Source organism: Penicilliopsis zonata (assembly GCF_001890105.1).
Source record: "Penicilliopsis zonata CBS 506.65 unplaced genomic scaffold ASPZOscaffold_29, whole genome shotgun sequence".
NCBI classification, from domain to species: domain Eukaryota; kingdom Fungi; phylum Ascomycota; class Eurotiomycetes; order Eurotiales; family Aspergillaceae; genus Penicilliopsis; species Penicilliopsis zonata.
Genome location: NW_019208935.1, coordinates 71,363 through 90,623, shown reverse-complemented (window position 1 = coordinate 90,623; position 19,261 = coordinate 71,363). Strand labels below are relative to the sequence as shown.

At 50.6% G+C, this 19,261-nt stretch overlaps 10 protein-coding genes across 10 annotated transcripts; 6 read left to right on the top strand and 4 right to left on the bottom strand.

Moving 5' to 3' along the window:
• Window positions 1-34: 34 nt before the first annotated feature.
• Window positions 35-1,420, top strand: ASPZODRAFT_76941 (hypothetical protein; the record flags this gene model as incomplete). Its single annotated transcript, XM_022730142.1, has 1 exon — window positions 35-1,420. The coding sequence occupies one exon, from the start codon at window positions 35-37 to the stop codon at window positions 1,418-1,420; it is 1,386 nt and encodes a 461-aa protein (XP_022576899.1).
• Window positions 1,421-1,711: 291 nt separating this feature from the next.
• On the bottom strand, window positions 1,712-3,550 carry ASPZODRAFT_20506 (hypothetical protein; the record flags this gene model as incomplete). Its single annotated transcript, XM_022727607.1, has 1 exon — window positions 1,712-3,550. The coding sequence occupies one exon, from the start codon at window positions 3,548-3,550 to the stop codon at window positions 1,712-1,714; it is 1,839 nt and encodes a 612-aa protein (XP_022576898.1).
• An 803-nt stretch (window positions 3,551-4,353) lies between these two features.
• ASPZODRAFT_147373 (hypothetical protein) lies at window positions 4,354-5,071 on the top strand (the record flags this gene model as incomplete). The annotated part of the gene is made up of 4 exons (XM_022725260.1): window positions 4,354-4,620; window positions 4,699-4,756; window positions 4,816-4,835; window positions 4,877-5,071. 4 exons carry the CDS (start codon window positions 4,354-4,356, stop codon window positions 5,069-5,071), a joined length of 540 nt encoding a protein of 179 aa, XP_022576897.1.
• A 537-nt stretch (window positions 5,072-5,608) lies between these two features.
• Window positions 5,609-5,992, bottom strand: ASPZODRAFT_20504 (hypothetical protein; the record flags this gene model as incomplete). Its single annotated transcript, XM_022727606.1, has 1 exon — window positions 5,609-5,992. One exon carries the CDS (start codon window positions 5,990-5,992, stop codon window positions 5,609-5,611), a length of 384 nt encoding a protein of 127 aa, XP_022576896.1.
• Window positions 5,993-6,479: 487 nt separating this feature from the next.
• On the top strand, window positions 6,480-7,549 carry ASPZODRAFT_137307 (hypothetical protein). The gene is made up of 2 exons (XM_022724277.1): window positions 6,480-7,253; window positions 7,305-7,549. Exon 1 carries the CDS (start codon window positions 6,493-6,495, stop codon window positions 7,240-7,242), a length of 750 nt encoding a protein of 249 aa, XP_022576895.1. The 5' UTR covers window positions 6,480-6,492; the 3' UTR covers window positions 7,243-7,253; window positions 7,305-7,549.
• Window positions 7,550-8,099: 550 nt separating this feature from the next.
• Window positions 8,100-8,927, bottom strand: ASPZODRAFT_76957 (hypothetical protein; the record flags this gene model as incomplete). Its single annotated transcript, XM_022730143.1, has 1 exon — window positions 8,100-8,927. One exon carries the CDS (start codon window positions 8,925-8,927, stop codon window positions 8,100-8,102), a length of 828 nt encoding a protein of 275 aa, XP_022576894.1.
• Window positions 8,928-9,152: 225 nt separating this feature from the next.
• On the top strand, window positions 9,153-11,020 carry ASPZODRAFT_137306 (hypothetical protein). The gene has a single exon (XM_022724276.1). The coding sequence runs from the start codon at window positions 9,261-9,263 to the stop codon at window positions 10,905-10,907; it is 1,647 nt and encodes a 548-aa protein (XP_022576893.1). The 5' UTR covers window positions 9,153-9,260; the 3' UTR covers window positions 10,908-11,020.
• Window positions 11,021-12,042: 1,022 nt separating this feature from the next.
• ASPZODRAFT_76917 (hypothetical protein) lies at window positions 12,043-13,879 on the bottom strand (the record flags this gene model as incomplete). The annotated part of the gene is made up of 5 exons (XM_022730139.1): window positions 12,043-12,854; window positions 12,916-13,296; window positions 13,345-13,424; window positions 13,521-13,705; window positions 13,769-13,879. 5 exons carry the CDS (start codon window positions 13,877-13,879, stop codon window positions 12,043-12,045), a joined length of 1,569 nt encoding a protein of 522 aa, XP_022576892.1.
• Window positions 13,880-14,297: 418 nt separating this feature from the next.
• ASPZODRAFT_53947 (hypothetical protein) lies at window positions 14,298-15,535 on the top strand (the record flags this gene model as incomplete). Its single annotated transcript, XM_022728464.1, has 6 exons — window positions 14,298-14,468; window positions 14,546-14,650; window positions 14,715-15,079; window positions 15,142-15,209; window positions 15,254-15,284; window positions 15,343-15,535. Coding segments are annotated over 6 exons (933 nt in total), but the record flags the coding sequence as incomplete, so codon positions are not given.
• Window positions 15,536-18,564: 3,029 nt separating this feature from the next.
• Window positions 18,565-19,232, top strand: ASPZODRAFT_105275 (hypothetical protein; the record flags this gene model as incomplete). The annotated part of the gene is made up of 2 exons (XM_022720895.1): window positions 18,565-18,737; window positions 18,827-19,232. The coding sequence occupies 2 exons, from the start codon at window positions 18,565-18,567 to the stop codon at window positions 19,110-19,112; spliced, it is 459 nt and encodes a 152-aa protein (XP_022576890.1). The 3' UTR covers window positions 19,113-19,232.
• Between the last annotated feature and the right edge of the window lie 29 nt (window positions 19,233-19,261).

The window sequence follows — 19,261 nt, the reverse complement described above, 5'->3', positions numbered from 1 at the left end:
TGTGATATGCTATATGGTGAGGTAATTCATAATGATGATCTATCCTAAAGCGCAGCAGAAAGTCTACGGGGTACCTCCCCAGCATAAGAAAGTGATAAAAGCCGCCGTGATCAATTTCATTCTCCTACAGCTTCTCTTCCTAGGCCTATTCTGCTACCTATTTGGCTCTCTCTTCCAACAGACAACACATATGCATAATCTCAATGTGGCCTTTATTGATTATGATAATAACGGAACAATCGGCGCCGCAGTCCGTTCGGCCTACTCGACCCTCAAAGGCCCTACATTCCCGACCCTCACCGAGCATTCGCCGGCACAGTATCCCCAGCCAGTCGATATTGTCTCTTCAGTGTGCAGCATCCAGTACTGGGGCGGGCTGTACATCACAGCCAATGCGTCGAACCGGGTGTCGGCAGCGTTGGTAAGCGGGACAGAATACAACACGACCGACATCATGTTCTTTGCCTGGAACGAAGCGCGGTATCCGACTGTGGTGGACTCCTTGGAAGAGGAGATGCAAATCCTCGCCGAGGCCGCACGGGTGGTCTATTCCACGCCGCAGAGGATCCTGACCGTCAACCACACGGACCAGATCTCCGTGCAGTCATTTGTGAAGCCGTGGGTGTTGTCAGCGATCAACATCCAACCAACCACTCAAGGCTCCCGGCTGATCTACAACACGCTGGTCATCATCCTGATCCTGATCCAAGAGTTCTTCTACTTGGGGTACATCAACGGCCTGCACCAGCAGTTCCAGCTGTACCTTTCACTGCCCGTACAGCGGGTGACGATGATCCGCGTGTTGTTGTCCGTCACCTATACCCTGGTCGGCTCGCTGTGCACGACGGGGGCCATCTGGGCGTTTCGCCACGGCTGGCAGGTGAACGGGGCCCAGTTTGTGCTGACGTGGATGGTTCTGTGGCTGTTTGCGCATCTCAACTTTCTCGTCCTCAACATCTTCACCATCTGGATCTTGCCGCCATTTGTGCCCATGGCACTCATCTCCTGGATCATCCTCAACGTCACCTCCATCCTGTTGCCATTTGAGCTGTCCCCAGCGTTCTATAAATGGGGGTACGCCCTGCCGGCGCACAGCGTGTTTCAGGTCCTGGTCGACATCTGGTCGGGCGGGTGTAATCCCCAGCTCGACTATGCGTTGCCTGTCCTGTTTGTCTACGAGCTTGTCGGCCTGGCGTTGAGTGTGCTGGGGGTCTATCGCCGGACCCATTACGCTGTGCTTGCGAGGGAGGCGGAGATGCGCCGGTTTAGTCAGAGTCAGAATCAACCTGAAACAGGCGCAGAAACAGGAACAGAGACAGAGCTAAGCAGGAGCGAGACTGGGATGGCTCTGTCAGAAATACCGACGGTGGAACGCACAGCCAGTCGACGGAACGAGCCTTGTTTTGAGCTGTTAGTATAGTCAGTTGATGGAGCCAATACGGAGTAGACGGAATATATAGTATTCTAGACATGCTGAGGACCAATATAAAATATTGCTATATATTCTCCTAAAAACAGGCAACATAGCATGGCTGGTATGCAGATAATATGGTAAGAGAAGGAAGTATGAATTGAAATAAAGGTATATATATCAACGTATGTCATCAATTATATGACTATAGTAAGATAATATAACCATTGCCATTGTAGGATATACTTAATACCAGATCTCAAGCATTCAATGTAGAAGCAGTGTTGCACTAGCATATTCTCATGCTGTAATACTCTCATGCTGTAAATTATCATGTTGTAAATTATCATGCTGTAAATTATCACGCTGTAAATTATTATGCTGTAAATCATTATGCTGTAAATCATCAGTATGTTTAACGATGATATAATCACTTCCCGGCTGCAGATCTGCTAAGCGTCGTCCGGCAGTGCCTGCCCGCCGGCGATGGGCATCAAAAGCCCCCCGGTCCCCCCAGAAGAGCCGGGGATGGTCCCAGTCGTCGACCAGCTCAGCGAGACGCGCAAAACAGCCGTACGTCGCTGGAAGGGAGCCTAATGGTCTCTTCTTGACCATGTACTCGACGAAGAGGGCCAGCAGGGCGAACATCCCCGCCAAAGTGATGGCTGGAAGGAGTGAGATGTTGAAGGTGAGGTCGGCAGAGATGGCGTACCCAAACACCCAGTGCACAGTGGCTTTGGCAATCACCAGTAGGAAGATCTGCCAGTTGAGGGTGGACCAGAAGGACTGGTCGATCTCTGCCCCGATGGATTCCGTCTGGCGCCAGGCAGCCTCGTCGCGCGAGAGATTAAAGAGCAGTTCGACGCAGTGCAGGGCAAAGGTGATGAAAGACTGGCAGACGGTCTGGATGATGAGCCCGAGCCAGTATGGGTCACTCTGGTCGGAGAATGCCCACGAATACGCGCCGTAGAACCGCCAGTGATGCAGTGGCCTGGGCAGAGAGTCGACGGTGTCCTTCATGCTGTGCCCGGCGGTGGCTGTCGCCATGCCTTGGGCGAGAGACCAGAGAGAAAGGAAGAGACAGACGCCCCAGATGAGGTGTCGGAGGAGTCGCACCTGTGGTGCTATTTCTAGCATCGAAGCCTGTTCGTTTTGCACAGATACTTCCACCACGGCGAGAGAAGCATCATCGTCATCGTCTTCCATGGCCTTTGCCCAGAGCTGGGCGTTGGTAAGGGTGTTACGACTCCACGTCCTGACTGCTGATCGTCTCCCGTCATAGAGGAGGCAGTAGGTGGAGATACAGACCTGAACGAAAATGCCAATTCCAAGTGCAATGAGCACAGCTCCATTGACGCTGATATAGTCCAGCGTCTGGCGCATCGGATGGGTGATGAACTCCTTTGCCTGCGGATCCCAGTGGCCGATGGTCGTCACGTCCGTCACAACACACGAGACGGCGCCGTAGGTCAGCGCAAGTGCCACGAGGGAGATGGCATTCATGTACCAACTGTTGGGCCCATGAGACCGCGTGCAGGTGATGAGACGGATGGTGGAATTGAACTCCAGCCGGCGCTCGCCGAGCAGCGCCCACTTGAGGCTCACCGCGTGGATGTAGTTGGTCGTGTCGACGATGATGGTGGCCAGTAGGTTGATGACCAGCTTGAGGGCCATCGAGGTACCCGCCGGAAACGGGAAAATGCGATGGCTGGCCAGGTCGATCGAGGCGGGAGCGATGTTGATTTGGAGGAAATTGACCAGAATTATCATCCCCTGCAACTTTTCAGGCACCATATTATGATTAGAGATCACCAGCAGCAATCCCAGCACTAGGCAGGCAATGGAAAAGGCCCATCCTGCAGCCAGGCCAAAAATGCAGATGTGGCGGATGCGCAGGCCAGGATCCGGTGGGGGATAACGCCGGATTGGTGGCTTGGGCTGGATGGATTCATCTTCGATCTCGCGTGGGCTGGAAGGGGGAGGGCCGATTATGGAAGTAAAGCTCGTGGAAGGCAGGATTGTGGAAGTGTCGGAATGTTCGATGGAAGAATTCTTGGAAGAGACGACCGGAAGAAGCAGCGACTCGAGGCAGAGAGATTCATCAACCCTAGGGTTTCTTCTCTGACCCCCGGCATTCATTTTGTTTATGCCTAACCAACCTACTCGATCATATGGACTGGAAGGCAAATCTGTAGTCAGATGGGCCATGTTCAGCTTTTAAGTATCCATCTCCATGATATTTCCTAGAAAAGGCTGCCAGAAGGTCGGTCAGTAAGGGAGCATCAGGCAAGAATGTTAGGCGGGCAGTTTCACCCAAAAGACGGATGTAGAACTTGATACTATCTATCTAGACTAAAGCGGAAGACCTTTAGCACTATTTAAGTTATTATTCTGAGCTATTTCTTAATGGTTCTTTAACCAGCAAGGGATCTTTCTCAAGACTGTCCTAATATCTTATGCCTATTGTTTATAGGTCATTCTCTTACTATATTTTCTATCATGCAGGTTCTACTATTTCTAGTTGTCCTGTTGCTGTTGGGTTACACAACATTAGCCGAGCAATTCACCCCCCGTGTCCCCCAGCGCACACTGCATAGTAGCTCTCCTGATGGCATACAGTGTAATTGCACACCGCCAAAATGCACCTGTTTCTCCAAGTACGTCAGTCGCTGTCTAGAAGTATTGAATTATATTGAATTGACTGTATAGGCAACCGACACTGCACGAACTTTAGATTGAGTGTCGATGAGATTGAGCATATATTCAGTATATATTGAGTATAGTGATGATGAATTTAAGGAGTAGTATTATCTATATAATAATTACTTACACAGTTGGCGAGTAAATCAAGTATCAAAATGGTTACAACAAAGTAATAACTTATACTGCCTTGCGGCTCAATTGGCTCTATGTATTCTAAGCAACATACATGAGTTTACAACATGCCATATAATATACTACACCCGGTATCCATATCACCTTATGTGGCGTCACACCTCTCGACTATATACGAGTCGACAGATTATAGACAACAGATACATTCTATATCCCATATTCTACATATCATGTCTTCTCTTGAATGCCTGCAGAAAAACGGCTTCGTGGTGATCCGCTTGATCCTGTCGCCTGAAGAAATCAACACCCTCCAGACCGCCGCACTGAAAGCAATCAAACGCACCCGCGCAGGCGAATGGCCGTACCTGCGCTCTGTACCGAAACAGTTCCCCTAATAATGAAACCTTGGACAAATCGGCTTTGAAGGGACCAGCATCACTCCCCATGTGCAGTCGCTTATCCAGGACCACCATGTTGGGGCCATTGCCCTGCAGGCGAGGAATTTACTAGGTATGTACAGTATATCTCCAATGCTGTCTGTTGAATACTATATAATATCTAATTAATAGACGCCCCCCAAGCTATTCAGGTATAACTCTGGATACACTAGTTTATGTATATTGATTATAGCTCATTCAGTCGCTGCAAAACCTCGCCTACGCGGCCGGCCACAAACCCCCCCTCTTGATCAGTCTGGACCAGGAGAATGGCGCCGTCAACTCCATCGGCGACGACAACTATCTGCGCCAGTTTCCCTCTGCAATGGGCCTGGCGGCGTGCAACGACCCTCGTCTCACCCGAGTGCCGCCGAGCTGGCGTGTTTAGGCGTCAACTGGCTGATCAGCCCGGTGGTGGACGTTCACGGAAGACACAACGGGCAGTCCTAGCAGCAATGGATATACCTCCGACCATGACTATTCAAAGGAGCGCTTCCAGCTGATCGGGGTGAGGTCGTTTGGCCCTGATCCCGACGCAGTGGCCGAGCAGGCCGGAGAATCGGTCCGGGGATAGCATCAAGGCGGGCTGATGACCTGCGTCAAGCACTTTCCGGGCTATGGCAACGTGGACTTGGCAGGCTCCAGGGGGGGTATCCCACGTGTGGGGGAGGGAGGATTGAGCAGTTGGTAAGTCACCACTATGAGATGTACAGGATCCCGACGAGTCTGCCGGGAGAACCAGACGGTGCAGTTCCAGAGTTAAGGGAGTAGAGATGGATTCAAGTATGGAATTAGACTACTAGGGTTAGGGTTAGGGTTTAGTATGAACTTGATAGAGTCATTTCAAGCTGTCATCTACAGCATCTCCAGCACGGATGACCACCAGTCACAGGCTATACCCAGGCCGAGGTCATATTGGGCCCGTTCAGGTAAACATTGATCTGCATGCCTGCAGCGCGTCGTCGTAAAACTGCAGCACTTCCAGCGTGTCGCCTGTGGCTCCAAAGGGAGCCAGCAGAGGCATCACGCCCTCGGATTCCATCTCATCCATGTCGACCACCTTGATGCGGCCGCGGAGGATGGTCTCCCTGGCGGCGTTGCCCTCGCTGACGTCCAGGGCAAAATAGGCCGTCCCCTGCCTGCTGTCGAGGGCGAGAAGGCTGGGGGGGCCCGCCTCGGTGATCGTGCGCCAGGCGGTCATCATGGACAGAGCGGCTGGATGCGAGTTTTCGGTCGCCTTGTAGACCGTGGCCAGCGGCAGGGTGTACGGGTCGTGCGCCAGCATCGAATCCAGGATCAGGGTGACCATCCTCGGGGCAGAGCCAGGGATGCTGCACCACCTGTGGACACCGCGACGACGATGCCCATGCACAGGCGAAGCACTTGCAATGGACCCGGAATGTACATGTTGGATTGTTTGAAGGTATGAATCGACATTCTGAAGGAATCTCCCCGCATTCTATACCCCATTCTACGTAGACCGAAAAGATATCCGACTCAATCGTGGAGCCGAGCGTGGAGCCGACATTCACCGGGAGTAGAGCATAGTGCATTATGATTTTTTCGGCTCTACAGGGGGACATAATAGATACAAAGTATTAGAGATTTATAGCTGAATAACTACATTAATGAAGATAAACTCCCTAATAGATAAATATATGAGAGACTATATCCTTTGAAGTATCCTAAAGTAACATTTTAGTCATGTAGTTTAGGATTGGGCACAGACCTTTAATATAACACTGTCAATGTAACCCCGCATTTCATCTCACATCTCATTCTTCCATCCCCAGACAGATTGAAGTCAGAATGGACACAGGATTCGAAATCATCACGAAAAACACCGTCTTCGACAGCACTCGCAACGCCCATGAGGTCAACATCTCCGCCCATCTGCATGGCCGCTTCATCGCCGAGCAGGGCGAGCTGATCTTCTACCGCCGCAACAAATTCAAGGTGCTTGGCAGTCTGGTGCTGCCGGCTGTGAGCATCCAGCGGGACGGGGAGTTGCATCGGATTACGAGCCTGGATGCTGCCCTGGACGCCGTCGATTCTCAGGAAGAGCCGGTGAAGATGTTCAACAATAGTAGCAACACCACTACCGCGACGACGATCCTCTCCATCGATCCAGGCAAGGAAATGTCCTTGGCCTGGGAGAAAGTCCAGTTCCGCCATGCGACGGTCAAACGACGGGGATCATGGCAGTATTTCCATGTGCGGGTCACCATCCTGGCCAACATCAAAGGCAGTCGGCATCTTCTCTGCCAGCTGAAGAGTATGCCTATCACAGTCCGAGGGCGATCTCCAGGCAGTTTTGCATCAGACAATACAGGAAGCACTTTGAAAAGGGCAAGGGGAAAGGAAGACACCACGGTGAATGCGACAAACATCACCGAGACAGAGACAGAAACAGACCTTTTCGACATGCTAGACGACAATTTCCCAATCTCGCTGCTTCCCAGTATTCCCGACTTGGACTCGATCTTCAACTGCACCTCGAATATGGAGAGCATTCCCGGTATATTCCCCTTTCGGTCAACGACTGGACAGTGCCTGTGAGTGCAGGAAATGTAAGTCATTTCTTCTGGTTATTCATCATCATTATTGATAGTTGGGTTCAGCGGCCTCATGCAGTCCATGCCCAGAAGGTGCAGTCTGTTGCCAGGAAGCAGTATTTCCGGCGAGGGATGGTATGATAGTATGAAGGAGTTATAGCCAGGTGGCCTGGACTTTCTGGTGTTCTTGGGGGATACAATATAATGATAAATGAATTCCATCATCCAAAACACAGTCATAGGCAGTATCACTGTGATTGGATTAATCAAGAGTTATGATGGTATTATAGCATGGACAGTAATAAAAGCACAGATAGAATAGTTCATTTGCCTGAATGCTATAAGTATATTAGTAGTATAAACTATAGATTCAAGTAAGTTAAGTAAATAAGATTAGTATTGAAAGTCTCATGGAGGTTGTTCACCAAGCTCTGTTTATGAATTTTATAATGATATTATTCATTATTAGCACAAGTGACACAACAACTAGCTATGGGATTTGAGAGAAATACAACTGAATTGAGGGCGCACAGAAAGCATATTTTATAGTGCAATGTTGCACTGATATCAGGACCCTTCTAAAGGTAGCCGAATTATCACTCGAGAATAATTGATATTACAGTCTAATCCTAGCCCAGTGTCTATACAGGACCAATGCGCTCAGAAATAGCTCGAAAGAATACCCATCTCAATAATGCTTGGAAAGGACCTGATCTGGCTATCTGTGGGTCTTCTCCTGATAGCAGCGATAGCATAGAGATAAGCAGAGATTAGCGCGGTGCATTTTAGACAGCCTGATATCACCATCTCACTCACAACAGTGTGGATTATATGGAAACAACCCTAACCCCAAGGCAATTCCTACAACTTGCTAGGAACCCACTTGGGAGGCCTCCGTTCCTTGAAAGCGAGCATGCCCTCCAGCATGTTCTCCCCCGAGCGCAATTGAGTGAACAGATCCTCGAATGTGGTCTGTGTGGCATCTTCGACATCCGCCTGGATCCAGCCCTCCCTGAGACCGCGCCGGGCACAGAGGATTGCATCCGGGCTGTTGGCAGCGATCGAGACCGCCAGGCGCACTGCCTCCTCCAGGACACCTTCGGGCTCGACGACCCTATTCACCAGCCCCCATGCGTAGGCCTCGGCGGCGGGGATCCTGCGCCCCGTCAGAACGAGCTCCGAGGCGCGCTGCAGGCCCAACGTGCGGATGAGACGGGGCAGACAGCCGGCAATGGGCACGACGCCGCGTTGCAGCTCGGGGAGACAAAAGTCGGCGGAGCGCGAGGCGACAACCAGATCGCAGTTGACGACCATCTCAAAGCCGCCGCCGTGGGCGAGGCCGTTGACCGCGGCGATGACCGGTTTCTTGCCCAGGCGTCGGCTGAGCAGCTGCGTCTGCGCTGCTTCCTTGGAGGGGGCGTCGAGCAGCGGCGCCGGGGCGGTCTTGCCAGCCTGGCGGTCTGCCCAGTCGGCCAGGTCGGCGCCCGCACAAAAGGCGCGATGCCCGGCGCCGGTGAGGATGGCGACCGAGAGGGAGGGCTCGGCGTCAAACCAGGGCCACAGCAGGCCGAACTCGGCGTAGGCGGCGGTGGTCATGGCGTTCAGCTTCTCGGGGCGGTCCATCGTCACCAGCAGGACACGCTCGGCGGGGAAGCTCAGCTTGAGGAATTGCGTGGGTGGGGGATTCATCCTGACGGCGTTGATAAAGATCTCTTGGTTGAGGAAGTGAAGCCGAAGTTGTGGCAGCCATTTTAATCTTCTCCTCTAGCGGGGGGGGGCTAGACTGTAAGCAGTTAGCCTGGTTGAAGATGGATTAACCACATCTGGGCTAGCCTAGGAACTGATCTGGTAGCTTGTTTCCCCGCATAAATTGTCTTCTCTTCTCTCTCTTCTCTCTCTTTAATTTCTCCTGATTCTCTAATTCACTCTCCTCTCTCTCTCTTGAATATCTCCTAATTCTTTAAATCTTTCTCTCTCCCTCTCTCTAATTCTATTCTCCTCCTCTCCTCTTCTCTCCTCACAATGCATATATATAAATCACCACAGGAAATCTCCATCCCCCAAGATGTGAATCTCACGGAATTACTCCATGCCAGCGCCCATTCTCCCCCCCTTCCTCCCTCCCATGAGATCGCAACCGACACCTTTGAGGGTCGCAGCGTGACGCTCGGAGAACTACGCCAGAACGCCGGGGGGCTGGCCCAGGGGCTGTCTTCACACTTCCAGCCCGCCGACCAGAGCCGGTGGGCGCTGCTCATGCCCAACGGCGTCACCTTCATCGAGGCCGTGCATGCCATCCTCTGGCAGGGGGGCGTCTTCTGCCCGATCAACCACGAGCTGCGGGCGGGCGAGATCGGATACGCCTTCACCGTGTGCAAGCCGGCGTATGCGATTGTCTGGTCGGAGGTGCTTCCGTTGGTTCTGGAAGCGTTGAAAACCTCGAAAGAAGTTGATCCGGAATTCAACCCACCCAAGATCATCACCGTCGGCTCCGTGGATGGATATCCGTCCTTTGACTCCTTCAGGTCGGCGGACAGCATGGAGGTCCCTCACCACAGCGACACCCGCACGCGCGCGGCCAGTATTCACCTCTCGTCTGGCACGACAGGCAAGCAAAAGGGCGTGCTGCTGACGCACTACAACTACGTCGCCAACGTGTACCAATGCCATGCCCACGATCCGGCGCACTGGTCCCCCCCGCACACCAGCCTGGTGTACTCGCCCATGGTGCACATCGCCAACACGACGGTGCCCCTGTTTCTGGGTCCGTGGGGAGGCACCAAGCATGTCATCATGCCCAAGCTGGACATCCCCCGGCTGTGCGAGCTGGTCGAGAAGCACCGCGTCGTGGACATGCCTCTGCCCCCGGCGTTGGTGACCGCTCTCCTGACCGGCGAGCTGACCAAGAAGTACGATCTCTCCTCGGTGAAGTACCTGGTGGGCATGGGCGTGCAGAACCAGAGCGTGGCCGACCGGCTGCTGCAGCTGCACGACTGGACGCTCGTCAATCTGTACGGCATGACCGAGGCGGCCCCGTATGTCTCCTGGTCGAAGCTGGGCGAGATGCTCCCGGCCGGCCAGGTCGGCTCGTTCGTGCCCAACATGGAGTTCCGCCTGTGTGACGGCGACGGTAAGGACGTGCCCGTCGGAGCCAAGGGCGAGCTATGGCTTCGCGGGCCCAATGTTACCCCCGGGTACATCGACAATCCCGTAGCCACGGCGGCAGCCTTCAAGGAGGGCAGCTGGTACAACACGGGGGACGTGTGCACCATCTCCCCTGCTGGGATCATGGCCATTGTCGGCCGCACCAAGGAGCTGTTCAAGTCCAGCGGCTTCCAGGTCAGTCCGCAGGAGCTGGAGCATCATCTCGTCGGTCATCCCCATGTCGCCGAGGTGGCTGTCGGCCCTGTGTATGACGAGGCCAAGCAGACGGATGTCGCGGCGGCGTACGTCATTCTGAAGGCGCATCTGAATGATAAGGAAGACAAAGTCACTGCCTTGGGACACATTCAGGGCTTCCTGGACGGTAAAGTCAGTGGCTATAAGAGGTTGAAGGGGGGCGTGTGGGAAGTGACGCAGCTCCCTAAGAATGGCACAGGGAAGATCCTCCGCCATTTGATCACAGAGCATAAAACAGGTCTTGTTTCCGCGCCTAAACCGAAGCTGTAGTTCAATTATCAGAAGTTACTTTATATCCATGTACATGGCTTGTATTGCAAATATTGTCTAAACACAATTACTACTACTTGGAGTTAACAGAAAAGACTTTCCAGACCATGACTATAAATATAATAAAATCCTCTGAGTGGACTATAAATGCCTACTTCTGAAACTTATAAAGCCTTAATACATATATTTACCACATTCTCCACAGCTCTCATGGTTTGACTAGGTAGAATTTTTACATTACCAGGGCGCTTATTGATATCGGCAATATCATACCGTAGTCGTGGCAAATACCGCTGACTGGGGAATTAGTTGTGAGTTGAGGAGTAGATAGGATGTTTAGTAGATGTTATATAGTAGAGATGATATTATCCTACAATTACAAAGCCTAGTAGAGGAATGCTCATTCAATGCACAAATACTAATACTACATATAGAAATATGGTATTTGCAGAAGATTTAATATCAAAACTATGCAGACATTTTCATAGAGACACCTTGTTCCTTATAACCAGATTCCGGGTCCTCTGGTAGACTCCATCCAAACCAGTCAATGAGCTTCGCGCGAATAACTTCATGGTTGGCCCCGATGCGGAGGACTCGTTCTAGGCATAATGAATATGAATTGCCTTATTCTCTAAAGAAGGCATCAACCTATCATTCAAAAAGGGGAAATATGTCTCTCAAGATATATAGTGCTATGTTTTGGAGAATAAGATAATAAAATGAGTCCTTTCACCTATTTTAGCTATATTAGGGGTAGTTATTAGCTAGGGTCGCATCTAGATTTCTTTATTTACACAGAATCTAAAGCATAATAGGAAAAGTCTCTATTTAGCTTTTTATTTTAATTTAATATTGAAGTGCCTTACTAGTTATAATATATATAGGCTATGATTACCTGAGCCTTATGCAAGTTACCCTGCACTAAAAGTAGGACATTTAATAATAGATGAATGAGTAAGAAGAGTAATAGGAGTAAGGGAATGAATTCAATGATTCGCATAGGAATGCCTCATCTTATGTCTTTGGTAGAAGAGGGCTACTTTATGATACTATTTAAGTATATATGGAGCTGATTTCTGACTGCGATTCTCAGTTATAATACTATCTACTTGTACATTGGCAATTGCACCAACTAAGGGATATTCTCCGCGATATTCTCCGCGATATCCTCCGCACTGACGGTCGGTCCATTCCAGACTTTCCTCCCCCGCACAAACCAATCAAGGAGACCGAACAACATGGCGATACCAAACACGGGCGCCCCGTAGTTCATGGTGGTCGCCGTGACGGGCTGCGTCTCAGGAAAGGGGAGGAAGATGGTGATATACGTCCCGTACACGATGGCGATGACGTTCACGGGGATCCCCCACCGACCCAGGCGCCAGGGTCCCCAGCGGATGGATTCCGGCTGGCGCACGCGCTTGATGAGGACGAAGATGACGGGCACAAGGTAGGAGGCGTACAAAGCGAGGGTGTCGAGGGAGAGCACGGCGTTGAAGGCGGCCGAGGAGCCGAGATTGATGAGGGCGATGAGGACGGTGATGGTGGTGACGAGGAACAGGGAGCGCAGGGGGATCTTGTAGCGCGGGGACACATAGGCGAAGAATTCGGAGAAGGGAAAGCCGCCGTCTCGGGCAAAGGCCCAAGTCAAACGGCTGACGGAGGCCAGGACGTTGAAGGAGGAGTAGCAGCCCGCCAGGAGAATGGGCAGCATCATGGCGCTGGCAGCAGCCTTGGACCCGGTTTGGGCGTAGAAGATCTCGATGATGGGATAGCCGGTGGGGGAGTCGAGGGCGGCGTCAAAGTCGCCCATCGTGTACAGCAATGCGATGGCGAAGCCCGTAGCCATCGTTGCGTTGATCGTCAAGCCCCAGACCATCGACCGGGGAACAGCACGGGGGGCATCCTTGACTTCTTCGGACATGTGGATGACACCGTCGAAGCCTGTGACAAGAATTAATGGGGGGAATATAGGGCTAGAATCATGGTTAACGAAACAACATACTGCTCAGACTGAAGGCGGCAGTCAACAGTCCAACAGACCAGATGACTCCGTCATTATGCCAGCCGCTCTGGTCGTTGACGAACTGCGTCCAGACCCATTTGTCGGTGTGGCGAGAACCCAGGACGATCATGGTTACCAGAATGGCCGGATAGGCGAGGATGTGGATGAGACCGGAGATGACCTCGACGGGGGCCAGCAGCTGGCGGGCAAAGATGTTGATCAACATGGGAATGAAGAGAATGGCGAAGATGAGTAGCGTGCCCTGGTAGTTTTTGGCCACATAGTCGGGATAGTTCTGGACGAGGAGGCCCTGAATCTGGGTGCCGACAAGATACGGGCCTACCGCCACGTTTGCCCACCACGCAATGACGGTGATCCAGCCTGGAGTGATTAGAGAGTTGGCTATTTACAAGGGAAACCAGATCCTACCTTGAATGAAGCTCAAAAAGCGGTTGCCGAAGGGAGCAAACTCGTATGTCCAGTGGTACTGCGCTCCGGCAACAGGATTTCTAGATCATTCTCAGTATAAGTATACCTACAAGCGACCAGGTGCAGGGGTCTAATGACAAGGGTGTGTGAACATGGATATGATGAATAGAACTTACATGGATGCCATCTCAGCCATAGAAAGAGTCAGACACAAGGAGCCTCCAAAACACAGGAACATGCCGTAAATGATGGCTACAGGGCCACCATTGAGCAACCCGGATGAGAGACTCGAGCATAGTGATTCCCAAGACGCCTGTAACGTCGCAGCAAACGCCAGCATGGGCAGAAAGCCAAGATAGCGCTATACAAACAGTCAGGACAGCCAGGGGGGAAGAAGGAAGAAGAATCAAGGGATAAAATGTACCTCTAGACGCGGTTTGGCTTTGTATCCCCGGTAAGACGAGTCATGGGCTTGCTGAGTAGTGACAGTGACAGCATGTTTGCCAGGGGCCAATTCAATGGGTTTGTTCTCCATGCTGTATAGAGGCAGACAGAGGGGGAAGTGGGTGAGGGGATAGGAAAGAAAAAGAAAAAAAAAAAAAAAAAAAAAGGAACAATGGATAGCTAAATAGGGCAGGGAAGATCTATGGGGACTGCAAGGTATAGATGCAGTACTTTGTAAGTAACCACCTCGCTAAACAATAGTTACTGCATACTAACCATCAAGTATAGGGGCGAGGGGTCAGGTTCGGAGGGCTTCCGGGGGGGCAAAGGGACATGACTCGCCGGATGGTCTTGTGGTGCGAGTGCGTCAGCCATTGACAGGGATTATTTTAGTTGGTAATTATATGTGGTACGGCTTTAAATACTTATTTATATGTCGCAGGGTTGACCAGTGTTCCTATTATTGTTGTAGTTTGACCACTATTATTATGTCTTTGGCCACGGAAATCCTGAGGCCACCCCTTGAGGCAGTCACCGCAGACAACAAAGGACCGATCTTGACGGTGGTGGGCTTTTCCTGTTTCTTCATCACTTTCCTTATTGTCCTGGCCAAGCTAGGGTCCTCTGTGTATACAAAGGCCATTTTCTGGAACTGTGATGTCCCTTTGTGGATAGCTTTGGTATGGTTATACACCATGTCCTTCCTCACAGTGGTTGATATTCGAGATTCGACTAATGGCCTGATTGAAATATACAGCTTTTGGCATTCCTCCAGACCCTCCTCATCCAGTTCACAGTCGACCATGGCCTCGGGCAACACCGTGACAAGCTCTCAGCGTATACCTTCTCCCGGTACAGCAAGGTCTGTTGTCGTTACCTTGGTATGAGGCTACATATAAGGCTGACTAGACTTATCTGACAAGTAGTTAACCTACGCCGCCCAATTGCTTCTCATTCTCGCCCTGTACCTATCCAAGGCCTCGACCTGTCTCCTGGTCCATCACCTCACACCTAAACGACAGATCACCCGCGCAAGCTCAATTCTGCTGGCGGTGATAACGGTCTGGATGGTGTTTGCCCTGCTAGGAACGGCCCTGCAGTGTTCCTCGCCGCGATGGGAGTATCTTCCCAACCGATGTGCGGGAGAGGGCGCCATTGCGTATCCCATCATCGTCTTCAACATTGCCACCGACCTGGCCCTCATTATCATCCCCATCGTCATGCTTTGGACCGTCCAGATGACCTGGCAGAAACGGCTACAGGTCATCTCTGCTTTTGCGTCGCGGGTCTTGTATGTCATCCTTCCCTGACGCTTATATATCTGTATATTCATCTCACCCACTGACATTCAAGGGCGGTGATCGTGAGTCTGGTAGAGCTGGCATTACTACCAAAATACCTGAAATCGACCGATCCTACTTGTACGTCACTTCCTGGGTGTCAAGGCATGAGACTGACTGAATAGGGACTATTGTCAATGTTGCCATCTGTAATGAGTACGTTGATTCCTGTTTCCTCCTAGTTTTTTTTGAATCTTTTCTTCTAATTTTCTAGACTCATGATGTACGTCAGCATCATCGCGTCTTGCATGCCGTCCTTGTACCGAGTGCTGCGCAGCCTGACCACCGGGTTGAACGACATGCATCTGTCCGGCGACATCGAGCTGTTCACGACGACGCCAGGATCCTCGTCGCGATACAACCGCTCCGGATCGCACAACCCTAATACGAAGCGATCGTCCCTTCTCCACAGCTTCGGCGGTGGGGGCGACCGGTCGATGGCCCAGAGCAAGCACAGAGGCGGTGGGAGCCCCGAGAGCACGCAGCGCCTCACCCAGGTGGTGCCGGAGGGTGGCGTGCGGAAGACGGTCGACATCTGGGTCAATGTTGATCAAGCCTGAGAAGGGAACGTGTTCCAGGCCAGTAGATTAGACTAGACGGAACTAGAATAGAAAGCAACTGATGATTTTCCACCCCTGTTGGTGCTCGTATTCTGTTTCAGACCCCACCGCTTCAGCTAAAGGCCGAGCAGCGACTTCTGAACATGCAGAGGGGTAGAGTACAGAGTACAGGACTACTAACTATATCTGGACCATATACGCGTACCTCATTGTCGCTGAACAAGGGAGCCGGGGCCATGTGGGACACACAGGACGGAACCATAATCTCCCTAGATCCGCGTCCCCTCCGATTGGCCCATCGCCATCGGGTTGATCCGCACCAGACGACACGGGCCGAGCAGTCCCGCCGCCTTCCCCAATCAAGGCTCGTGCTCCTTTGCCCCACGGCGCCACGACGGAGCCGATGCCAACCTTGCTTGTCTCCACCTCCTAATGAACTCAAAAAACTCTGTAATCTCCTTTTCTACACAGATCAGAACATTCGACTACAGGAGCTCTAGGATACGGTGATATCGAGGTGACTTGTTTGATGGTTACCTCTTCATATAGCCTTATATTTCTGCCCCTTAATCCGCCCTGATATCTATATATTAAAAGGTAGAGGAACAAGACAGCTGAAAGCAACAGTAAAGACCCATACTGCTAATCATAACCCTGAGCCGTGGACCCATTTCCTCTCCAGCAGGGATGAAGGCAGATTGATGCAGGTACCACACCTGTACTCGAAGGAAACAGACAAAAAGGTATCAATATGCATGTGTATTCTGGTTGTCACTGCCACGAGTGATAACCTGCAGTACAACGCAGCAGCCGAAAATTGCTCTCAAGAGGCACATGCATTGATCGAAGTTTCCACAAGTGGATATTCTCTCATTCAATTTCTGTATGGAGACTGTCTAGGGGTCATAGTGAGTATATGAACTCCTAGACAGTATCCATGATCCAGAGTGAGTAGAGATATGAGTATTTCTACTAGTATTGTTATATATCGAGTACTGATGTATGCTGTATTAAGAGTTGGATGGTTATTTATTTATGCGCGTAGATGAAATTGTATTCTCTTCACAGCTGTAGTTGCGGTGAAGAGGTGGATTTTACGATTTATCCTATCTTTAGATGTAAACCCCACACATATTATCAGCTTAAACAGGCATATTGAACTGACTCGAGTAGCGGTGACTAGAGAATCAAGAATAGGAGGCCGTGTTTGACTTGTAAAGCCAGTCTAACTACCTAGCAGCAGGCAGATAAATACCAATTGCAACAGCTTAGTAATAGGGAAATGGTGATATTATTGGGACAACTCTGAGGGGAATAGGACATGGCAATGGGCACATGCATGCGAATAATCACGCCTATTATAAGAAATAACGTAAGACTAATTTCAGGGTCAAGGAACTACTCTATGCTTATATATAAGTAAAGACTGTTCTATCAGTGATAAGACTACAACAATAATGAAGTTATAGATTTGTTATCATGAATATTTAATATATTTTCCTTTAGTATATGCAATAATCAAACCACTCCTGCAGGGGGATTAGATAAATTCCATAAAAGTCTATATGGGAGTAGAAAGTGATCATACCACATAAGATACTGATTCACCTACAACTAATGTGCACTAACCAGCTTATGAAATCATGCCATAATGACTTATATCTCTGCTGCCTATCAGTAGGTAGTAGATAGTACCAGTAGGGGATGTTTCTACGCTTCCTATTACACCATTATTTCATAGAATAGATTTATGACTTGAAATAGCAAAAAGAGGCATTCAAAAGCAGCTAGTTGTTCCTCCATTATGAACATATGATATGTTGATTCACTTCCATGTCCATTGTCATAAGATGCTCGTCGCTCAAGAATGGAGAGTGACGCCTGTTGCAGGCTTAGAATGGGCATGTAGGTAAAATGGGACACGATGTATCAACCCTGTACGCCCGGCATTTAATGCATCCAAACACACCTTCAATGCCTCTCATTGCCATGAATTCAGCCGAGATTTGATGCCTGATTACTGTTGCTATATCTGGCAATGCGAAGGGCCAAGCACCCTGAAGACAGCGACAATCAACCCCTGATCAGCCTCGCTACCAAGTGGATTTAGTACTATGGGCTCACTCGGCGGTACAAACGAATGGCAGAAACAGATCTCAAAGCAATCCACCACTGCATTCACTTGGGCTCGAATGAAGGAAACCCTAATCCTACCCTAACCCTAACCTAACCCTAACCCCAAGACTCAACCCAATGTTCAGGTATTGGAAACCCCACCAAGCCTACTCCATTCACATGCTGCGTTTTAGTGAAGTATATTTGTGATTTATGATGAAGGGTCGGCTAAAGAGATTCTCCGCCGCAGGCTCGGGATAGACTAGATTCTAGACAAACCAAAACTGCCAAGGTTCTAGCGATGGCAACTATAGCTGTGTACTGGTCCACGGTTGTTACCACATTTAGAAACAATATCTGGATTGGCCAGTGGGTATTAGGCGCCCTAGAATGAGTTGTTAGGGCATCCTTCGCATGGCTTACTGATCACTTACATCTATACTACGCCTGATGGAATTACCTTCACTATGAAGTAAAACATGACGTGTTGAATCATTAGAGATTCCCTTGAATTGATGAGGATTCAACAAGCAGCTCGTATACAGGCTCGCGGTGTCGCTTATGCCATCAGTCAGCATTAAGGCGTCCATGTCTCAGATATTCGCAGTCTCACTGGACCCTGAAGAACCTTTTATAGCAATGATCGACGGGCTGTGCCTGCATGAGTGAGATGGTGCTGAGTACCTGATTTTCATCCAAATATATAACCATTTTCAATCTTCGTACTCATTGCAGTTTACAAGAGTTTCTCAGCTTTGATCATGAAACCCGTCATTGCACTTACTAGCAGCCTGGCTGCCTTGGCCACGGCTGCTTCTTTGCCTTCTAAATTCACTCTCGTCTCCTCGGAGGATGGCTCGACCTTGACGACCAACGGATGGCAGATTTATGGACACACCGACACCACGTCCGAACTGAGCATTCTCGAACGTACGTTCCGAACCAGATACTGAGAGAAGAAAGAAACAGACCAGATGGCATGCTAATGAGATTCTACCCAGTGATTCCCGTGGCCAGTGACAGTGGCACTTTTGTCTACTACAACGCCTCTGGCGACGAGGAGGGCCTGTCCGTCCTTACGGGTGTGAACAGCCTCGCCTGGCTCATCCAGCCGGGCTCTGAGCCGATCGCGGGCACGACCATCACGAGCTACGGGCTCACAGACGATGGCTATCTGGCACTCAATGGGGAGCAGAACTTTGCCTTCAACACCAGTCTGGACGGGGCGCAGGAGCTGTGGTGGATTGGAGATGTGAGCACGATTGATCCTGGTTTTACAATTGTGCAGCTGGAAGTTCAGTCTGCCTAGAAATAGATTCTATGCCAGGTGTAGGGTCTAAACAGCTCTAAAGTAGTGCTATAAATAACATCTATCTATCTTGATATCTTTCAATGTTGACACCCCTGCAAGAACAACACGTGCATCACCCCGCCTTGACAACACATCAGCCTTGCCAT

Excerpts from the sequence above, each read along its gene's own strand:
- ASPZODRAFT_137307 (XM_022724277.1), top strand. The coding sequence starts at position 6,493 with ATGGACACAGGATTCGAAATCATCACGAAAAACACCGTCTTCGACAGC.
- ASPZODRAFT_137306 (XM_022724276.1), top strand. The coding sequence starts at position 9,261 with ATGCATATATATAAATCACCACAGGAAATCTCCATCCCCCAAGATGTG.